Source organism: Neolamprologus brichardi, chromosome 5 (genome assembly GCF_056152115.1).
Source record: "Neolamprologus brichardi isolate AB-2024 chromosome 5, ASM5615211v1, whole genome shotgun sequence".
NCBI classification, from domain to species: Eukaryota; Metazoa; Chordata; class Actinopteri; order Cichliformes; family Cichlidae; genus Neolamprologus; species Neolamprologus brichardi.
The window spans coordinates 20920572-20940854 of record NC_142108.1 but is presented as its reverse complement, the minus strand read 5'-3'; the positions used below and the strand labels follow the sequence as shown (position 1 = coordinate 20940854).

The 20283-nt window shown below is 41.0% G+C and overlaps 1 protein-coding gene across 3 annotated transcripts in view; it reads left to right on the top strand.

The window, feature by feature from the left end:
• The window catches only part of ip6k1 (inositol hexakisphosphate kinase 1), a 41295-nt gene that overhangs the window by 13514 nt on the left and 7498 nt on the right, over positions 1–20283 (top strand). For 2 of the 3 annotated variants that reach the window (XM_087840858.1, XM_087840859.1), the window contains exons 2-5: positions 9936–10183; positions 15211–15356; positions 15631–15757; positions 19939–20179. In XM_087840858.1, the coding sequence (XP_087696984.1) occupies positions 15240–15356; positions 15631–15757; positions 19939–20179 (485 nt within the window). In that variant the 5' untranslated portion in view covers positions 9936–10183; positions 15211–15239. The remainder of the gene's footprint in view (positions 1–9935; positions 10184–15210; positions 15357–15630; positions 15758–19938; positions 20180–20283) is intronic. The other variant, XM_087840860.1, reaches the window with a different exon arrangement.

Below are 20283 nucleotides of genomic sequence, written 5' to 3'. Positions count from 1 at the left end.
TATAATCATAGATCCTTTGGTTATAACCTGGAAGATGCAGATGCAAGATGCAGATCCTAAGTTGATGCTAAAAGGCTTGTTTAATAAGCTGCATCTATAAATTATTTTGGACAAACCTGCAAATTAGTGCTACATAACAAATTAATTAAATCCTTATACTTCAATAACCAAAACAGAAGCATCAAAATCTTTTGGAGGTTTTTACCACAAGGCAGGCCATATTATTTCAGATAATTATATGAAAAATGATTCAGAAGCAACCAGCGGCACAGAAGGGGTCTAGTCCAACAGATTGATGGAAGTGAAGCATATCAGACACCTTCCAGCTCAAACAAAGCTACTCTCCTAACTCCAATTCAATTCAATTCAATTCAATTCAATTTTATTTATATAGCGCCAAATCACAACAAATGTCGCCTCAAGGCGCTTCATAGATACAGAGAAAAGCCCAACAATCATATGACCCCCCTATGAGCAAGCACTTTGGCGACAGTGGGAAGGAAAAACTCCCTTTTAACAGGAAGAAACCTCCGGCAGAACCAGGCTCAGGGAGGGGCGGCCATCTGCTGCGACCGGTTGGGGTGAGAGAAGGAAGACAGGATAAAAGACATGCTGTGGAAGAGAGACAGAGATTAATAACAGATACGATTCAATACAGAGAGGTCTGTTAATACATAGTGAGTGAGAAAGGTGACTGGAAAGGAAAAACTCAATGCATCATGGGAATCCCCCGGCAGCCTACATCTATTGCAGCATAACTAAGGGAGGATTCAGGGTCACCTGGTCCAGCCCTAACTATATGCTTTAGCAAAAAGGAAAGTTTTAAGCCTAATCTTAAAAGTAGAGATAGTGTCTGTCTCCCGAATCCAAACTGGAAGCTGGTTCCACAGAAGAGGGGCCTGAAAACTGAAGGCTCTCCCTCCCATTCTACTTTTAAATACTCTAGGAACAACAAGTAGGCCTGCAGAGCGAGAGCGAAGTGCTCTAATAGGGTGATATGGTACTACAAGGTCATTAAGATAAGATGGGGCCTGATTATTTAAGACCTTGTATGTGAGGAGCAGGATTTTGAATTCAATTCTGGATTTAACAGGAAGCCAATGAAGGGAAGCCAAAACAGGAGAAATATGCTCTCTCTTTCTAGTCCCTGTCAGTACTCTTGCTGCAGCATTTTGGATTAACTGAAGGCTTTTCAGTGAGTTTTTTGGACATCCTGATAATAATGAATTGCAGTAGTCCAGCCTGGAAGTAATAAATGCATGAACTAGTTTTTCAGCGTCACTCTGAGACAGGATATTTCTAATTTTAGAGATGTTGCGCAAATGGAAGAACGCAGTCTTACATATTTGTTTAATATGTGCGTTGAAGGACATATCCTGGTCAAAAATGACTCCAAGGTTCCTCACAGTGTTACTGGAGGCCAAGGTAATGCCATCCAGAGTAAGAATCTGGTTAGATACCAAATTTCTAAGCTTTTCAGCGCCGAGTACAATGACCTCAGTTTTATCTGAGTTGAGAAGCAGAAAGTTAGTGGCCATCCAAGTCTTTATGTCTTTAAGACATTCCTGCAGTTTAACTAATTGGTGTGTGTTATCTGGCTTCATGGACAGATAGAGCTGGGTGTCATCTGCATAGCAGTGAAAATGTATGCTATGTCTTCTAATGATGCTGCCTAGGGGAAGCATGTATAATGTAAACAGAATTGGTCCTAGCACTGAACCCTGTGGAACTCCATAATTAACCTCAGTGTGTGAAGAGGACTCTCCATTTACATGCACAAATTGGAGTCTATTAGATAGATATGATACAAACCACTGCAGTGCAATACCTGTAATACCTACAGCATGTTCTAATCGCTCTAATAGAATATTATGGTCAACAGTATCGAATGCTGCACTAAGGTCAAGAAGGACGAGCACAGAGATGAGTCCACTGTCAGAGGCCATAAGAAGATCATTTGTAACCTTCACTAAAGCTGTTTCTGTGCTGTGATGAGCTCTGAAACCCGACTGAAACTCTTCAAATAAACCATTCCTCTGCAGATGATCTGTTAGCTGTTTGACAACTACTCTTTCAAGGATTTTTGATATGAAAGGAAGGTTGGAGATTGGCCTATAATTAGCTAAGACTGCTGGGTCTAGAGATGGCTTTTTGAGTAAAGGTTTAACTGCAGCCACCTTGAAGGCCTGTGGTACATAGCCGATTATTAGAGATAGGTTGATCATATATAAGATCGAAGAATTAATCAATGGCAGAACTTCTTTGAGCAGTTTTGTAGGAATGGGGTCTAAAAGACACGTTGATGGTTTGGAGGAAGTAATTATTGACGTTAACTCAGAAAGATCGATTGGAAAAAAAGAGTCTAACTTAACATCAATGGAACTACAAGTAGCTGTAGATAATATTACATCTGTGGGATGATTATTGGTAATTTTTTCTCTAATGATAAAAATTTTATTTGTGAAGAAGTTCATGAAGTCATCACTAGTTAACGTTAAAGGGATGGTTGGCTCAAAAGAGCTCTGGCTTTTTGTCAGCCTGGCTACAGTGCTGAAGAGAAACCTGGGGTTGTTCTTATTTTCTTCAATCAGTGACGAATAGTAAGCTGTTCTGGCTTTGCGGAGGGCTTTCTTATAAAGCAACAAACTATTTCTCCAGGCTAAATGATGATCCTCTAAATTTGTGACACGCCATTTCCTCTCCAGATTACGAGTCGTCTGCTTGAGGGTACGTGTTTGAGAATTATACCACGGGGTCATGTACTTCTGATTAGAGACCTTAGTTTTCACTGGAGCTACAGTATCCAGAGTCGTACGTAGTGAGGAGGTGAAATTATTAACAAGATAATCGACCTCTGTTGGGGTAGCGTTCAGATAGCTGCTCTGCTCTGTGTTGGTACAGGGCATTGACGATGATAACAGTGGCTGGATTATATTCTTAAACTTAGTTACAGCGCTTTCAGAAAGACATCTACTTTGATAAAGTCCACTCTCCACTGCTGCGTAATCAATTATTGTAAATGTAAATTTTATCAAGAAATGATCAGACAGGAGAGGGTTTTCAGGAAACACTGTTAAATGTTCAGTTTCTATGCCATATGTTAAAACCAGATCTAGAGTGTGATTAAAGTGGTGGGTGGGTTCTTTTACATTTTGAGAGAAACCAATTGAGTCTAACAACAGATTAAATGCCATGTTGAGGCTGTCATTTTTAGCATCTACATGGATGTTAAAATCACCCACAATAATTATTTTATCTGAGCTCAGAACTAAATCAGATATAAAGTCTGAGAAATCAGACAGAAACTCTGTGTAAGGCCCAGGTGGACGATAGATGATAACAAGTAAGACTGGTTTCTGAGTTTCACAGCTGGGGTGGATAATGTTAAGCATCAGGCTTTCAAATGAATTAAAAGTCTGTCTTGGTCTTTCATTAATTAATAGACTGGTGTGAAAAATTGCTGCCACACCGCCCCCTCGACCTGTGCTTCGAGATTTCTGGTAGTTAGAATGACTCGGGGGTGTTGATTCATTTAAGCTAACATAATCATCCTGCTGCAACCAGGTTTCTGTAAGGCAGAGTAAATCAATTTGTTGATCATTTATTAAGTCATGTACTAACAGAGACTTGGAAGAGAGAGACCTAATATTTAATAATCCACATTTCACTGTTTTACTCTTTGGTTCAGATGTGGATACTGTATTGTTCTTTCTTTGTAAATGTTTAAGTTGTTTGTTGCTGGTTTTTAGTTTGTTTTTTGTCTTTTTGGAAGCAGACACAGTCTCTATGGAGATGGGTTTTTGGGGGGGTAGCAGGAGGAGAGAAGCTGCAGAGAGGCGTGTAAGACTGCAACTCTGCTTCCTGGTCCCAACTCTGGATAGTCATGTTTTGAGGGGTTTAATAAATTTGTCCATATTTCTAGAAATGAGAGCTGCTCCATCCAAAGTGGGATGGATGCCATCTCTCCTAACAAGACCAGGTTTCCTCCAGAAGGTTTGCCAATTATCTATGAAGCCCACATCGTTTCTGGGACACCACTCAGACAGCCAGCAATTTAAGGAGAACATGCGGCTAAACATGTCACTCCTGGTCTGATTGGGGAGGGGACCAGAGAAAACTACAGAGTCCGACATTGTTTTGGCAAAGTTGCACACCGATTCAATATTGATTTTAGTGACCTCCGATTGGCGTAACCGGGTGTCATTACTGCCGACGTGAATTATGATTTTATTGAATTTACGTTTACCCTTAGCCAGCAGTTTTAAATTTCCTTCAATGTCGCCTGCTCTGGCCCCTGGAAGACAATTGACTATGGTTGCCGGTGTCTCTAGCTTCACATGTCTGAGAACAGAATCACCAATTACCAGAGTTTGACCCCCAGCGGGTGTGTCGCCGAGTGGGGAAAAACGGTTAGACACATGAACGGGTTGGTGGTGTACCTGGGGCTTCTGTTTAGGACTACGCTTCCTCCTCACCGTTACCCAGCCTTTCCCCAGCTGCTTGGGGTCTGCCGGGGAACAGCTAGCGGGGCCTACGCTATCTTCGGCTGCACCAGCTACAGGGGCCTGGCTAGCTAAGGGTGAGTGCAAGGTGCGAAGCCGAGTCTCCAGATCAGTAATCCTGGCCTCCAGAGCTGCAAATATGCTACATTTGTTACAGATATCATTACCGCTAAAGGAGGCCGAGGAGTAACTAAACATCTGACACAATGAGCAAGAAAGTGCAGAAGGGACAGGTGAAGTAGCCATGGTGCTAACGGGTCGGCTACGAGCTAAGCTAGCGAAACAGTACAGAGACAGTGAGTGACAGTGAGTGAATACTTTGGCTATAAATTAGGTAGTGAGTACACAGAAAGTGTGCTTCGGATGAAGCACGTGAAGATTATACTGTGAAAAAAAAGAATGTATTTAGAAGTTGTTAATTAAACTGCTAAGCAAATAAGCTACTCAGAAACACCACTGTGTTTGAGCAGGAACAGGAAGTGATACTATACCACAGAGCGAGCGAACACCAAGTGACAGCGCCAGTATCCATATTTTCGAAGAATAGAAAAATAAATAATGAAATCCCCTGTGCAGTTGTTATGAAGGGTGAAACTATCCACAGAAGCCTAAACTGTTTTTTGTACCACTCTATAAACATGTTTACTTCAGTTGTTTTAACATGGCAGTCTATAGAGAATCATTCTCTTTTGAAGCCAGCCTCAAATGGTCATTATAGGAATTGCACTTTTTGGTTACCCAGTGGTAACCAGTAACACACCTGTGTAGACCAGAGCTCATCTTTTTAAACAAACTTACACCTATTATGTAAAAAATAACACAGCTAGACTTGAAAGCCGATTAAGTAGAAATATCAGCGCGTCAAGTTCTGATCACAAATTTTGGTGGTTTAGCTCATTTACTATTATTGATTAGTGCTAGAAACTCTTTTAACTCTTTGTTTAAGCTTGAGTTAAATTAATTGTTGATCTAAATTTAAAAAAAGTTCATTCATGATGTGCTCAGCCTTTTATTGGATCACCAGTGTTTGTATTTATTTATATAACTAGAATAATTCACTTAAAAAGACAAAACCTTCTAATCTATGCATAAAAACAGACAAAAAAAGAACTAAAAATGTAAACAGCAAAGTTGTTGTTGTTGTTGTTTTCTTTTTAAAATTGGTTTTGATTCTGCATGTGCAGTTTTATGTCAAGGTAAATGGCTAAATAAAGTTCATTTAGATAAATTTTCAAAACTAACTGCCCAAATATGTGCTGAGTTTGGTACAGCTGTCTTTTCACTGGACTTGCACAACCGTTAAAATCCAACAACAAGGTGCCGAGTTGTGTCCATCTACTCTTAGGTATTCCTGGAAGTCCTTAATTGGCTCTCTCATCTCTAACTTCATGAAGGACATGAGGATTCCCACACACACAAACACACCGTCACTCAGTCAGAAATAGCAGTTTAATCAGCGTTTGAAATAGCAGCTTAACCAATCAACGTTGCTGAGCCGTAGTGAGCCTGCAGCGTTGCCACATTAACGGCTGGTGATGTAGGCTATACTCACAGAGATCCTCTAAGCTGATTGGCTGTCTGCTGGAGTTATTCACCACACCAGGCATGACACAGGGGGCTGATTAGAGATGGAGTTATTTGTTTGGACTGTGGAAAAAATTCAGCACCTCCTCCTGGAGTTTGCTGCAGTGACAGATGCAGAGCACCAACGACACACAGCAGACAATTATTTCTGAAAATCCTGCAGACTGTCACATATTTTTCTGTCTAATCAGAGCCACATGTAGAAAAGTATACATAGATACACAAAACCATATGAAAACAACACACAGCCTTGATACGTCCATCAGAGCATTCGCCCTCTTTCCTCCTGTCTTGGATTCCCACCCAACCTCCCTCCCTCCAAGCTAACATCCCTCCCTCCTTGACTTTCTACCCACACCTCTTCCTTCCCAATCTCCTTCATTCTCATTCCTTCGTGCATTCCCTCCTACCGTTGCGCCCTTCCTTTTCACAGAATGACACAGCACACCACCAATCCAAGTTGTACTAAAGCTGTAGAAACTTCTGCATTATATTTTACTGTGCAGATCTCAGACAGATGGGGGCTGAAATAGGGAAGGAGACAAAATGGGGGATTTGAAGGGAAGGAGGATGATAAGAAAGAGGAGCGGGAGTTGACCTTGATTTTGTCCCCCACCCAGCTCAAACTGCTTACAAGACACTGCTCGGTGGACGTACACCTGTTGTTTTTCTGCTGGGGATTCACCTTGGATGCATCTGCACTAACAGAGAGCAGACCACCAACCAGAAGGGTCAACAAACAAGGGATATAGCGACACTGTCTTTCATTGTTGATATAACAGTCTCCTTTTAATCAATTCAAGAGTTTAAATTACATGATAAGACATTTGTTAGAGGTGTGTTTGCAGCTGTATTTTGAATAGATCCATCTGTTTCAGCGTATTCATCACTCTAAAGTACAAAGATGCACACTTGAAATGGTGTAAAGCTATTTCTGGTTCAAAGGGATAGGTTTTAACAGTAATTAACATTCAGGATGTACGTTACTTTTGCACGCTGAAGTAATGTAGCAATTTAGTTATGCTATTAAAAAAGTAGTCACATTTTTTGGACCAAATAAATCTAAAGCATCTTGAATGACAACTTTGGAAAATTCAAAGTTAGGATTATTTAATGTTTTCTTTTCAAACTGTTGGATTGTAGCAGTGGAAAGTTAGATTTGAATCATCAGGACGAGTTCACCAATCCCAGGACAGAACAGATGTGGCCTGATGTTTGTGTTTTGCTTCTAATGTTAGAATTCATTGCTCATGGGAAACACTGTTTACACTCTGTGTGTGTGTAAGGTTTTGTGTGAGGGTTTCTGTGTGTGTGGCTGTGCACTCCAGCCTGTATCTGAAGCTCACGCTTGGTCGAGGTTGGATCGTGACTTGAGAACAGGCTGTCCCATCGTGGTTAAATTTGTGCGCTGTGTGGTGAGCAGTCGTGATCCACTCCTGTGATGTGGGCCCAATGCGACTGTGTTTTAAGCTGAAGGTATTTCTTACCTTGATGACATGTTAGATGTTTGAGTTTTTCAGGATTTTTGGTAATCGCCGGGTGTCTGTAGCTTTTTACTCAAACATCTCGTTTGTAGGTTTTCCCTCTTCTGTTTTGTTAAATGAAGTTATGATAAAGTCACAATAAATGCCTCTCAGACTGACGCTGGATCCTGAACAGTAGTTTAACCTCTGACATGTTTATGAACAGGACTTTTATCGTGGTGGTTAAAAACAAAGTCTGGTTTTGTACTGTTAAAGCTGTGTTTATGCTGTAATTGCATATATCCAAACTGGTGTTTATCGTTACTGGCAGCATCCACATTTCTCTCACAGGCTCTCATGTATTGAGCTGAATGTCTGCACAGGGCTGCAAGCAGCAGTTTTATTTTTTATTTTTTAATTGATTATTCTGCGGATTTTATTATAGACACCATCATTATGTGCAATGATTATACACCACCTTTTCAGTCTCCTGGTGCTATAGAACATGTGGTATAGTGCAAAATAGGTCTGAGGGGCAGAACTGGCCTGCAGATCATCCCAATCTTGCCTCTAACATCCTAAGAATAAAATTAAACCGTATCAGCATTAATCATTTAAATCTGAAACAAAAGTTCCCCCTGATTCTGCTACCCCCAGAATCAACTGGGTTGTTTTGTTTTTTGTTTTGTTTTAAATGGCCTTAACAGGAAAATGTATTGATCTCTGTTAAAACTAGATAACACAGACTATTTTACTGTAATTTTTTTGAGCCAGGACAGACGTTAGGTTTTCTTTTTGTTTGTTTGTTTTTTTTGTTTTGTTTTTGTTTTGTGGTCTTTTTGCTTTGCTTCACATAACAGTAAAAAAAAAAAGATGAGAGCTACATTTTAAAGTACTAACGGTCACATCTTGTCACGTCATGGATTTAAAAGTCTTTGTTTAGAAAAATAAGCTTTTGATTTTATTTTATTCTACTGAGCAATGTTTTTGTGAATGAGAAAATAATCCTCAATCATAATGTACATAATGTATTAGTGTGGAGCACTTAAGGATCAGTACGGTATTTAAACAGAGATGTTCTTTTTGGGGATGATCCTTCAGTAAATGGACTTTATCGTGTCAATACTTAAACCTCCTGACAGAAAAGGTTCAGAAGTGAAGAAATAATTATGGAAAATGCCACAGGAGATGCCCATTATATATTTGTATTTATTATACTTAAAAAAAAAATCCATGTCTCACTCAGATTAAAAATCAGTTTTTCAAGAGAAATCTGGCCAAGAGGGCAGCAGAAACGACAACAAATAAAAAACATAACAATGTAATAAGTCAAGAAACAAATAAAACTGATATTCGGTACAGATAAGTGAACGCAAGTCTGTGAATCATATTCAGTAACAGATCATTATGAGAGAGATATCAAAGCATTCACACTGACCAAAAGAGCTAGTCTCTTGCTCTCCTGTAAAATTGACTTAATCTCCCCCATCATAACCAATTCTGATAATTTCATCTGCTTTTGTAGATTATTTCAGGATTATTCCGTTGTGACTCTGGAGACAAACATTCATATAATAATGTGAGAGTGTAGGCTATACTAGTTGTTGTGGTGTTTACACATATAGAAACAGATAAGAAATAACCCAGCCAAGCAGAGATTTATAGATTAAAACACAACAAAAAACAACTGACTGGAAGGTCTGCAGATATATGAGATGACCACTTAGCAGTATGATGTACATGGTTTCTATAGCCAGTAATAAAACTTAAAGTACAATGTTATTAACAGGATTTTTCTTATCCTACTCATTGAGACATAAAATGTGTGCGTGCGTGCGTGCGTGCGTGCGACAGTTTGGTGGAAGCTGATGTGCTGAAGCATTTGATGTCAACTGTTTGTGGCAGCTTGTCCAGGAAATGCTGTTTTATAAGGCGAGTTCAGATTCACTTGATTGGAGTTGTTGAAAATGAGAACATTGGGGTTTTTATTTCCTCAAGAACAATCTAATACATTGTTTATGGGATTTTTTTTTTCTTTTTTCGTCTTCCTAGAAGGATACTCCCAGTCCTCCACTTCCAATGAACTCCACGTTTAAAGATATAAAAGCTATTCATAGGGTGTGACAAAAGCTGATGAGCCGGGGCCAGTGAAAAAGTATATTGTGCAAGTTGACAGCCCAGCTTCTGACCCATTAGAGCTGATGTCATGTTTTTATCAGTCACAGAAATGATGTGAAGAAGTGAAATATTTGAAGAGAACTGTCGCTAACAGTTTTGAGTCATCACATTAAAGAAAGCCAATTCTCCCCACACAAAATAACACTGTACACCTTAAATGAATGCTAAACTATTACATCTGACATTGTGTCATTTCCTGTCTTTTCAGGAAGTGGTGACCCTGCCTAACTGACACCCTGCTTTCCCTGTCGTCCCCCCATCTCTGCCCCCCAGCCCCGTGTCCTGATTGGATCTCCGTGGTGCCGGCAGTGGATTGGAGCACTCTGATTGGAGGCTTTGCGAGGTGGTTTTTCGGTCTGGCGCCGCCTCCCCCCGGGGCCGGCGTGCGCTCCCAGCAGCCTGTGGTGCCCTGCGCCCCCCCGTCCCCGTCACTGCACACCCGAGCCCATGCCCAGGGTACGATCAAAGGATGAGTTTTTAGCATTCACACCTGTAGTTCAGTTTCCTCTCTGTGCACCAAAGCAGACATCTCATCAAAACCACTTCCTTGTTTTTGCCTCTATTAGCCTGAGAGTTGTGAAGATGAATTCACCAGTGTAGACTGAAAAATTCACAACAAAGAAAATGTGAACCATTTAAAAATAAAAAGCACAAACGTATACCACAGTAGAAATGACTAAAACATTTTAGCCCATTCAGACGGTTTCAGTATAAATGTGGCCCCTGATGTTCATGTAAACAGCAAGGACAAGAGGTGGGTGTCTCTCTTGGCTATTTGCCACGGCTTTCTGAGTTAATGAAGGTTTATTAAACCTTTTTTCCAGTGTTATGGTTCACTGTGTTACCCTAGCAACCAGTTAAACCACACCAATGTAATCACCGAAGGATCTAATTACTGAATTATCCGCCTATTACTCGGCTTTCTGCAAAAACCCCTTCTATTAGGAGCCCATCAGTCTCAAAGTTTGATATCAGAGCCGATGTATTACCCAACATTTTAACCAAACCTGCTGCTTTTATTGTGTTATGTTCTTAACATTTTATATTAAACTTTGTTACATGTTTATAATAAATTTATGGAGACTGGGTCCTTCTCTAAATTGATTTGAGGTAGCTGTTGCTCAGACAGTCCTCTTGGCAAAGTTAATGGAGTTGATACTATATATATATATATATATATATATATATATATATATATATATATATAGTATGATCTACAGGATCTACCAAGGAGATGCTCTGTCCCCACTGCTGTTCTGCATAGGCCTAAACCCCCTCAGTGAGATCATTGACAAGACTGGCTACGGATATCGACTACAGAACGGAGCAGTTGTCAGCCACCTCCTGTACATGGATGACATCAAGCTGTATGCCAAGAGTGAACGAGACATCGATTCACTGATCCACACTACCAGGATATACAGCAATGACATCGGGATGTCATTCGGGCTGGAGAAGTGTAGTCGGATGATAACAAAGAGAGGGAAGGTAGTCAGAACTGAGGGGATCGAGCTACCAGAAGGCAACATTGCAGACATAGAGGACAGTTACAAGTACCTGGGGATCCCGCAGGCGAATGGGAACCCTGAAGAGGCAGCTAGGAAAGCTGCAACCACCAAGTACCTGCAGAGGGTCAGGCAAGTCCTGAGGAGTCAGCTGAACGGTAAGAACAAGATCCGGGCCATCAACACCTACGCCCTGCCCGTGATCAGGTACCCTGCTGGGGTAATAAGTTGGCCAAAGGAGGAGATAGAAGCCACTGACATCAAGACAAGAAAGCTCCTTACCATGCATGGAGGGATTCACCCCAAGTCCAGCACCCTGAGGCTGTACGCTAAGCGGAAGGAAGGGGGCCGGGGACTGGTGAGTGTCAGCACCACAGTCCAGGATGAGACAACGAACATCCAAGAATACATTGGGAAGATGGCCCCAACTGACCGAGTGTTCAGTGAATACCTCAGGCAGCAGAAACCCAAGAAAGAGGAGGGAGACGACGAACCATCATGGAAGGACAGGCCCCTGCACGGTATGTACCACCGGCAGATAGAGGAGGTGGCTGATATCCAGAAATCCTACCAGTGGCTGGACAAAGCTGGACTGAAAGACAGCACAGAGGCACTAATCATGGCAGCACAAGAACAAGCTCTGAGTAAAAGATCCATAGAGGCTGGGGTCTATCACACCAGGCAAGACCCCAGGTGCAGGCTGTGTAAAGATGCCCCTGAGACAATCCAGCACATAACAGCAGGGTGCAAGATGCTAGCAGGCAAGGCATACATGCAACGCCATAACCAAGTGGCCAATACCATAGGTCCATCTACTACAAATCTCGGACATTCAAATCTCAGAGACCTTGGCCTCAAGGTCAAAGGAAACGAGGAAGGTGTTCTTAAAATCTTGTGACTGCAATAACTGGAGGATTTTCAAATTGATACCATAGGTGTATCTACTAGAACACTGAGGGGTAGCACTGGCAAAGATGCAAAGGAATGTGAATTTGTTGCTTATCTTTGAGTATTGGAGTTATGGGCTCTTCCCAATAAATCTTAAGACTAGGGATGGGTACCGGTATCCGGTGCCATGATGGCACCGGTTCTGACATAAACGGTAGTAACCAGACCGAAAAGCAGCGCACATTTCGGTGCTTTATTTCGGTGCTTTTTTTTTCCTGAGATGTCATACACTTTAGATTCTAGCCAATCATTTTACGTTTCCGAGGATAGTAGGCGGGCCCAGGTACGTACGTTCTTTTAGAGCAGAACTACAGATTAAAAATGCCCAAGGCGAAGTGGTCAAAAGTCTGGCTGTACTTCACAGCAAAAGATGCAAACTCAGCAGCCTGCAACAAGTGCTTTAAGGTGATACTGTGCAAAGGAGGTAACACCTCAAATCTGATGAAACACCTGGCGACGCATAGCGTTTTTTTTAAAAGCCGAGAAATGCGCCGTATTTGATAGCTTGCTGCGAGACCTCACACCGTGCACATCTACTGCGGGTGTGGTGCCTGTTATCGGACCCGGAGTTAGCAACATCCCCCAAAAACCCGAAGAGTAGAGTCCTGGCCCCTAGCCCTGCCAGTGTAGCAGAAATGATGACGGATGATGATGGCAGCAGCAGCCGTTCTTCTCTGCGTGAGTAGCTTAATGTTGTTCGTGTGTAATTTACGTTGAGTAGGCTAACCACGTTATTAAATTAACACATGTAAGGTGAACTAGCAAACATCATCATAGCTACATGCGTCTGTCTTCTTGTTTGATGGCAGATACTCCCTTCACCCTGGCCAAAAAGGCTAAAATGACCAAAGAAAAAGTGGAAAACAGTTAAACATGAGAGGTTTTTGGGCAAAGTTTGTGTTTTTTTCCATTGTTTAAGCACTGCTTCCAGCCAAGAATTATACCATATATTCCCCATGGCTGCAGAAAAGGCTAACATTGTTATCTCTTTACAAAAAAACAGCTGAACATGAGAGGTTTTTGGAAAAAGTTTGTGTTCTCCATTCTTTAAGCACCGGTTTGAGCACCGTTTAAGCACCGGCACCGTTTCAAAAGTACCGGTTTGGCACCGGTATCGGATAAAACCTAAACGATACCCATCCCTACTTAACACTTTTAAACAATAACTGCAGCACAAGCCCAACTCCAACTCTAGTCAGTCCTCTCCACACTTTTCCTAACTGCTGAAGAAAAATACAGCAGCAAGCTTTGGGATATCCTCATCTTTCTCCAACTCGTCAGCGTGTGTAGCTATTTTTGTTTATAAATGGTGTAAGATGGACGTATTAGAAAAATTTTCTCATTCATTCAGGTCATTACAATGACATTTCTAAACTCCTCCCACCTGTCTTAAATCTGGTCTTGTTTCTTGTTCTTTGCCCTTTTATTATCAGTTCTTTAATATTTATGGGCTGTTTTTACATTTTGGCACCCTTCAAATCAATTTAAATACTACTACTACTACTACTACTACTACTTCTGCTGCTGCTACTGATGATGATGATGATAATTTAACCTCCCCCCCCCCTCCCCTCAAGAAAAAAAAACAAAACTTCAGCCACTCCACAGATGTTTTCTAGCTTCTAGCAGTCAGCTCTCCTCCCATCCACAGCCAGTATGTTTTGCACAGGTGCTGGATCAGCTGCAGTGTTCTGGTATTTGCTAGATTTAACTTTTATTCTGATTACAATTTTTTTTTTGTTCTTTTTTACTTGTAGTTTTAATGCATAGTTGTCAACATTCTCTTGTGTGTTGCACATCTTTATATTTCAGGATCAGTGCTGGTCCATATCATGCACACTTTAATTTCCAATAACAGTCTCCCCATAACAATGAGGAAACTGGTTTGTGTTTAGTTTATGAGTGGTATGCAGCAAACATTAAATAGGTTTGTGTCTGTCCTGCTTTATGCCCTCTATTCAATGGTGTTTTTTATGCAGCCAAATTGACAATAAATCTAAAGTAAATCAGTCTTTACCTTCAAGTCATTTTCTAACTTGCCTTTCTTTCCTGCCAAACCTTTGATTTTATAACAAAGAGGTTGTGTGACTGAAATTTCCTGTCACTTCAAGTCTTGGCTATATTCACGTATAAACTCACAGCCCAGAGACAGCTGAGGCTAAAGCGTGTTGTTCAGAGTTAAACTAATGGTTCATAGTCAGCTCTTTAGAGGTTTGCGCTTGTTATGTAATTAACTAATGTTACCTCACTTTCGATCTGTCAGCTTTCTGAGAGGGGAGACAGGCTTCCCACAGAGGGTGAAAGGACATGCTGTAACAATGCACACTATAAGAGAATGTTTTTTTGTTGTTGTTGTTTTGGTCACCCCACAAAATAAAATTAATAAGCTCATAAAAGGCCAGTTTGCCAGATGCCAGATATTAAAAGGCTTGTCCAGGTGAGAAAATTGTGAAAGGTTTTGGCTGACAAGAATGACTCTAAAACTTAACTTTGTAATTTTAAATGCAACTATGCAGATGTGTATTTTTACCCTATAACTTGTGTAAAATACTGGTAGTGAAACATCTTCTCTGCCAAAGAAAACTACATGAGTTTTATCATGTAGAATGTTTGTTTTGTGAGTTACCAATTACAAAGCTTCTGTCAAATAACACAGTTGCATTTACTGTTATGTGGAGTCACCTCTGAAGGCTAATTCTGAGTCAGGAATTCCTCGGTATAACAAAAGCAGTAGACTTAATGAAACATGTAAAAACTGTACAAACTGTAGGACATGAAGTACAGATTTTCCACAAAGCAGTTTCATTTTAGGTTTTACTGAGACAGTCCTGAAAAAATCACAAGGAACTCATTTTTATATGCAAAACATGACTTTTTTTTAAAATGTGGAGTTCAGTATTCAATATAGTGCAATATTAAACTTTATTACTCCAAAGATAAATTAATTCGCTTTATCAGTATTGAAACTACAGCAGGAGTTCAGGACTTTTCGGCTGTTTCCTTGTGGTTAAGTCTCCCTCTTATCTACAGGAGGAGGCGCGGTGCGTCCGCCAGGAGCCATGTGCCTCCCTCACACCAACAACATGGACAGCAAGCTACAGGGGACGGGCACAGGGGGAGGGGCTTCACTACGACCACGAGCAGGAGGCGTTCCACTGGAGCCTTTTATACACCAGGTGAGTGCTAACAGTGGGTGACGGTGAAAAGTCTTCATCTAAAAAAGGAACGTTTGCATTAGGAAAACTGCCAAACATTCAGAAACATAAATATTAAGAGGTTGTTCATACTACATGTAAATTTAAAGCACTTACTGGTATAATTGTGGTATAATAATAATTTTTTTAAAGAGGCAGCAGTTGTAAATATCGTCTCTTTGTTAAGACATTTAGCTTTTTGTTTTGCCTTTTAGCTTTTTTTATGTATGTGTTCTGCATGTGTTTGTGTTTTCAGGTGGGCGGTCACACCAGTATGATGCGTTATGATGACCACACGGTGTGTAAGCCTCTCATCAGCAGAGAGCAGCGCTTCTACGAGTCCCTGCCTCCTGAGATGAAAGAGTTCACTCCAGAGTATAAAGGTCGGTGACTGCTCACTGATGTCAGGTACCAGAGCAGCAGGCGGGAGATAGCTGGAGTTGTTGGTTTATAGTCAGATGTACTTCTAGAGCTCCATTATGGGATGTGCTTAAATGCAGGCAGTAACTGACATAAACAATGGCAAGTTTAAAAAAAAATTAAAATAAAACAAGTAAATTAATTGTCTGGCTGTTTGCCTATTCAGCGAGCAATCAGTTTTGTTAAGCAAACTGACTCAAGAGAGTGCTTATGTGCAAATAACTGGTTAATAACATAGCAGCTGTCGTATCTCGTTTCTCTTTGGGGGTTAGTCCTCTCCTGTCGGAGATGGCGAGGACTTTATGTTATCAGACAGTGTGCGTGACATGTTTATATTTAGGGCCACGTTTAATTAAATTCTTAACAATTTCCAATGTAACACGATAATAAACCTCACACAGAAACAGTGAAGGGCAGATCATCTGTGCATTTTCAATTTTTTTTGTTCCTCCAGCCGGCCTCCCCTGCTTTTAGGAATTAGGACATCCGTCATCATGGTGTATTGTGTTCTGGTTGTAGGCTGCAGGTTGGAGCACATGAGGAGGAACAATTTACAGAAATGAGAAAAGCCTGTAGTTTATGGGAATGGTGGAGCCTCTTTTCTCTGACACACCCAGCAAATTCAAGGCTGCTACCTCACGACCCAGGGTAGAAAACAGGAGCAACAATAACAGTGCTTGCTGCTGTAAATGTTATTATCTCTTTACCTCTTGACAGTAATGAAGAGTAACCTTTGAACCTCTTTTATGAAGTGGCAGGTTTTTGTCATATTTCAGGCCTGCTTATAAAACAAAATGACTGGGTGTGCATCAAACGTTAGTGAGGTTCGTCTGTGCCTATGTACCTACCTTTGGAAAAACCCAGAAACTGTTCCCATGGTCGGCACATCTTTATTGATATATACTGATGTGTCAAAACTCATCATTAAAGGTAAAGTGATGTTGTCGTTGTCATGGAAGAAAGAGTTAAAACTTAAAGGATTAAAAGCCGGTTAGAGGCCTTTCTCCAGTAACCTGATCAGCAAGTATAAATATAAAAAAAACCCTAATTTTCCAGCTGCTCTGATCCACAGCAACAAAGCTATAAAGAAAAAACTTAAACTAGTTGTATTCAGTTAAACTGCTCTCTCTTGCTCTCTCTGTCATAGTGATACCTGCACAACACAAAAGCAAATTTAAAAGGGGGACTTATAGTGTTCTCCACTACATTTATTTTACAGCTTTAGTTTCGACTAATTTAAATTAGTTTGCCTATCTTTTGTGGGCCAATAAAATTCTAATCTTGAAAACATCTTAGAACTTTATTAGGTTGTTTTTAGCTGTTCAGCACTTTGGCCTACATACATTTTTTTTTGTGTCATATCTATAAACGAATCATGGAAAACCTGCCTGATACTCGATCCCAAAGGCAAGCAGGCATAGCCACATCCCATCGAATGCTAATTGTACAGGATCCAAATTACAGTGGACCTGAACAGACCCTAATAAAGAGAGAAGCGAACAATGATAGCAGCATGAGGGTATCAGTTAATGAGATCAGTTAACAAGCTGCTGTGGTGAAAGAAAATGAAAGGACTGTATTATTAAATGGAGTGAATGTAAAGTCACATTAACTATGGCAGATTGTTTATAGGTTTCAAAGACATGTAGAAACACAAAATCTCGTTGAAAGTTCCCGCACCACTACACCACTAGCTGTAAGGTTTTGGTTAAGGCACTGCTGTTTGTAGTTGGGAAATCTAAAATAAGTCCCTGTATTAGCAGCCGGTACCCTGCAAATCTGAAAAGGTCTTTTAATGTCTTTGTGACATTTCCCAAACCTCCTGTTAGCCTGAATAAGCCAGTAGTAAAAGACAGTTGAATTTTATTGATTTCACAGCAGTGAGGTCTCTTTTAAGGGAGCTAAACCCTCAATGGTTCAGCATCAAACACTCATGCTCTATATTCCTTATTTTCTAATGTTTGGTGGTGAATGGAGAGGCAGACTCACAGGAAAGAAGGAAGGAAGTACGGATGTTTAATGGAAGAGAAGAGCTTTAGCTGCTCTGCTCATCGTCACCAGGCATAGAGTCTGACTGTTTCTACTTGATTTTGCTGTAGTAACAGACCCAAGCAAATGTCAAAGACCACTAAAACGCAAATGAAACGCAGACTTCATTATGAAGCATTAGTTTCATTTCTGTGATATCAAAATGTCTGCCAAAAGGAAGGCAGACGAGACTAAACAGCAGCGTCTCAGTTGAGCACTGCTTACTGACTCTTAGCAGGTTTGAGCTCATAGTCAGGTCAGATTATATACTATTCTTTTATTAATTGAGACATCATCCAAGCATTTCCTGCTTTGGAAAAGGTGTTCTTATAAAACTGCAGTGATTTGTCTTTTTTTGTTTTAACAGACATAAGCCCCTAAAACTATTAAGTCGCATCTGTAACCTTTGTTTTTTTGTGTGTTTTGTTTTTTTGTGTTTTTTGGCACTAGTTGCGTGCAGTTTTTAGAAACTTTTTAGACTGCAGGCCATGCACTCACACTCTCTTAGACACCAAATATTTGAATGGCTTAGAAAAGACTCTCAGGCCAACACTAAGGCACCAACATTATAAAGAGAATGTTCCACTTTTCACTCCTGTGGCATTTAGTCTGTTTAAATTGAGCTCAGGTTTGTTCTCCCTCTTGATGTGGTCTGCTTGTGCAGGTGTGAACATGGTCGTCGGACTCATGTGCAGACCAGAACGGGCCTTTGGAGAAGGTGGTCACTGTCCAGTGTCAAACAATCTTCATAGACATTTGTTTATGGTGTGAACGTAATCCGGTCAGTTGGCTTGTGACTTGTGATTGACTACTCATTAGCCACTGAGCATGTGGTTTCACATTCAGACTCGCCCCACACTTGTCACATCTGGTTTGAAAACACTAAAACGGCATCAGTGAAAATGCTTATCTCAATGCTTGAAAATGAGATTTACCAAACCAGTGTGTGATTTCATGATTGCTCTGACGGTGTTTGTCTCTGGCCATCATGGACTGAACACATTCCTGCTTCATCTGCTGCTGATTGGCTCTGTGGGCGGAGTGGCAGGACAACCATGCCACAGATTTCTGCAAATTGTTCTTGTTGCGGTTATCCACGTCTCTGGCACACTTGGCTCCTTTACAAGAGATACGATGGACGTATTCCAAGGGTTCTGTACTGCAGTTGATCGGAGGCTTGTACTCCCACTAGTCCACCCTGCTGATGTTCTGGCTCCCAGTGCCATGACAAGTGTGCTCCATAAGGAGTCTAAATTTATCTCTAGATGTCTGCCCACTACCCATTGTCTTGCTGATTAAATAACAGCAGACAGACTGACAGACGGACAGCTGCCCAGGCACGACTTTCTGTATCTGTCAAGGTTGTTTCATCTGCCGCAGCTTGGCACTGTTAAATCAAATTACTTCTTATGATGCGGGTAAGGAGGAGGTGAAGTTTTCTGAGGATGGAGAACTCGCTCTGTGCTGTTGAGGGAAGTTTGAAATTCATATTTGGGGTTGGCTTCTCCACTGATGAGCAAACTGACAGCTAAATGAAATTAGGACTAAGATGGATGATGTTGAGTGTCTGGTTTGGCAGGGATGACATGCTCTGGTCTGTTTATAAAGCTAAATATAACAATGTTCAAACGAACATCTGTTTGCTTATTTTATCCATAAATCATTGTTTAATCAAATTTTAGAAGCACTCTGCACATCTTGATGCATATGTTTTTTTGATAGATGGATAGATAGATATTGACATTAAACTTGACCAATGTTTCAAATACTGACATCAGTGTATGTACAATAAATCCCTGTGAGCCAAAAGTTCAGGTTTTAGACTGCTCTAAATGCTCCTGAGGACGTTTTCTACTCTTGGGTTTTTATGACATCATGGAGAGGGTATACCTCTGACAGATTAATAAAAATAAAAACAAAATAATAAAACTGGATCTGTTTTGGACTCAGCCTGACTCTTCTGTGGGTCGCTGGTACAAAAAATACTGACCTTTAAAAATGCAATGTTTCTCCTTTGGCATTTCAGAGTATTTCAATAGTCTGTTTTTTCTCTTCTGCTCTGAAATGTTTTTAATAATTCCCAACATCCTTTCTGTGTTTGGCTCTGTCCTGTCAGGTGTGGTGCTGGTGTGCTTTGAAGGTGACTCCGACGGTTACATCAACCTGGTGGCCTACCCCTACGTGGAGAGCAACACGGAGGGAGGAGTCGGCGAGCATGAGGAGCGTGACCCCCCAGAGAGGGAGCAGCCGAGGAGGAAACACTCTCGCCGCAGCCTGCATCGCTCCTCATCCACCTCTGAACACAAGGAGGAGCGGCCCGATCGGAGGGAGGCGCACGACACAGAGACCTCGGATAAGTAAGATCTACTTGAGGAGACAATAAACTCGTGGACTGATTTCACTTGATGTAGGACGGTTCGTGTGAAAATATTTTATTGATCTATGTCATAAATTTGACGAC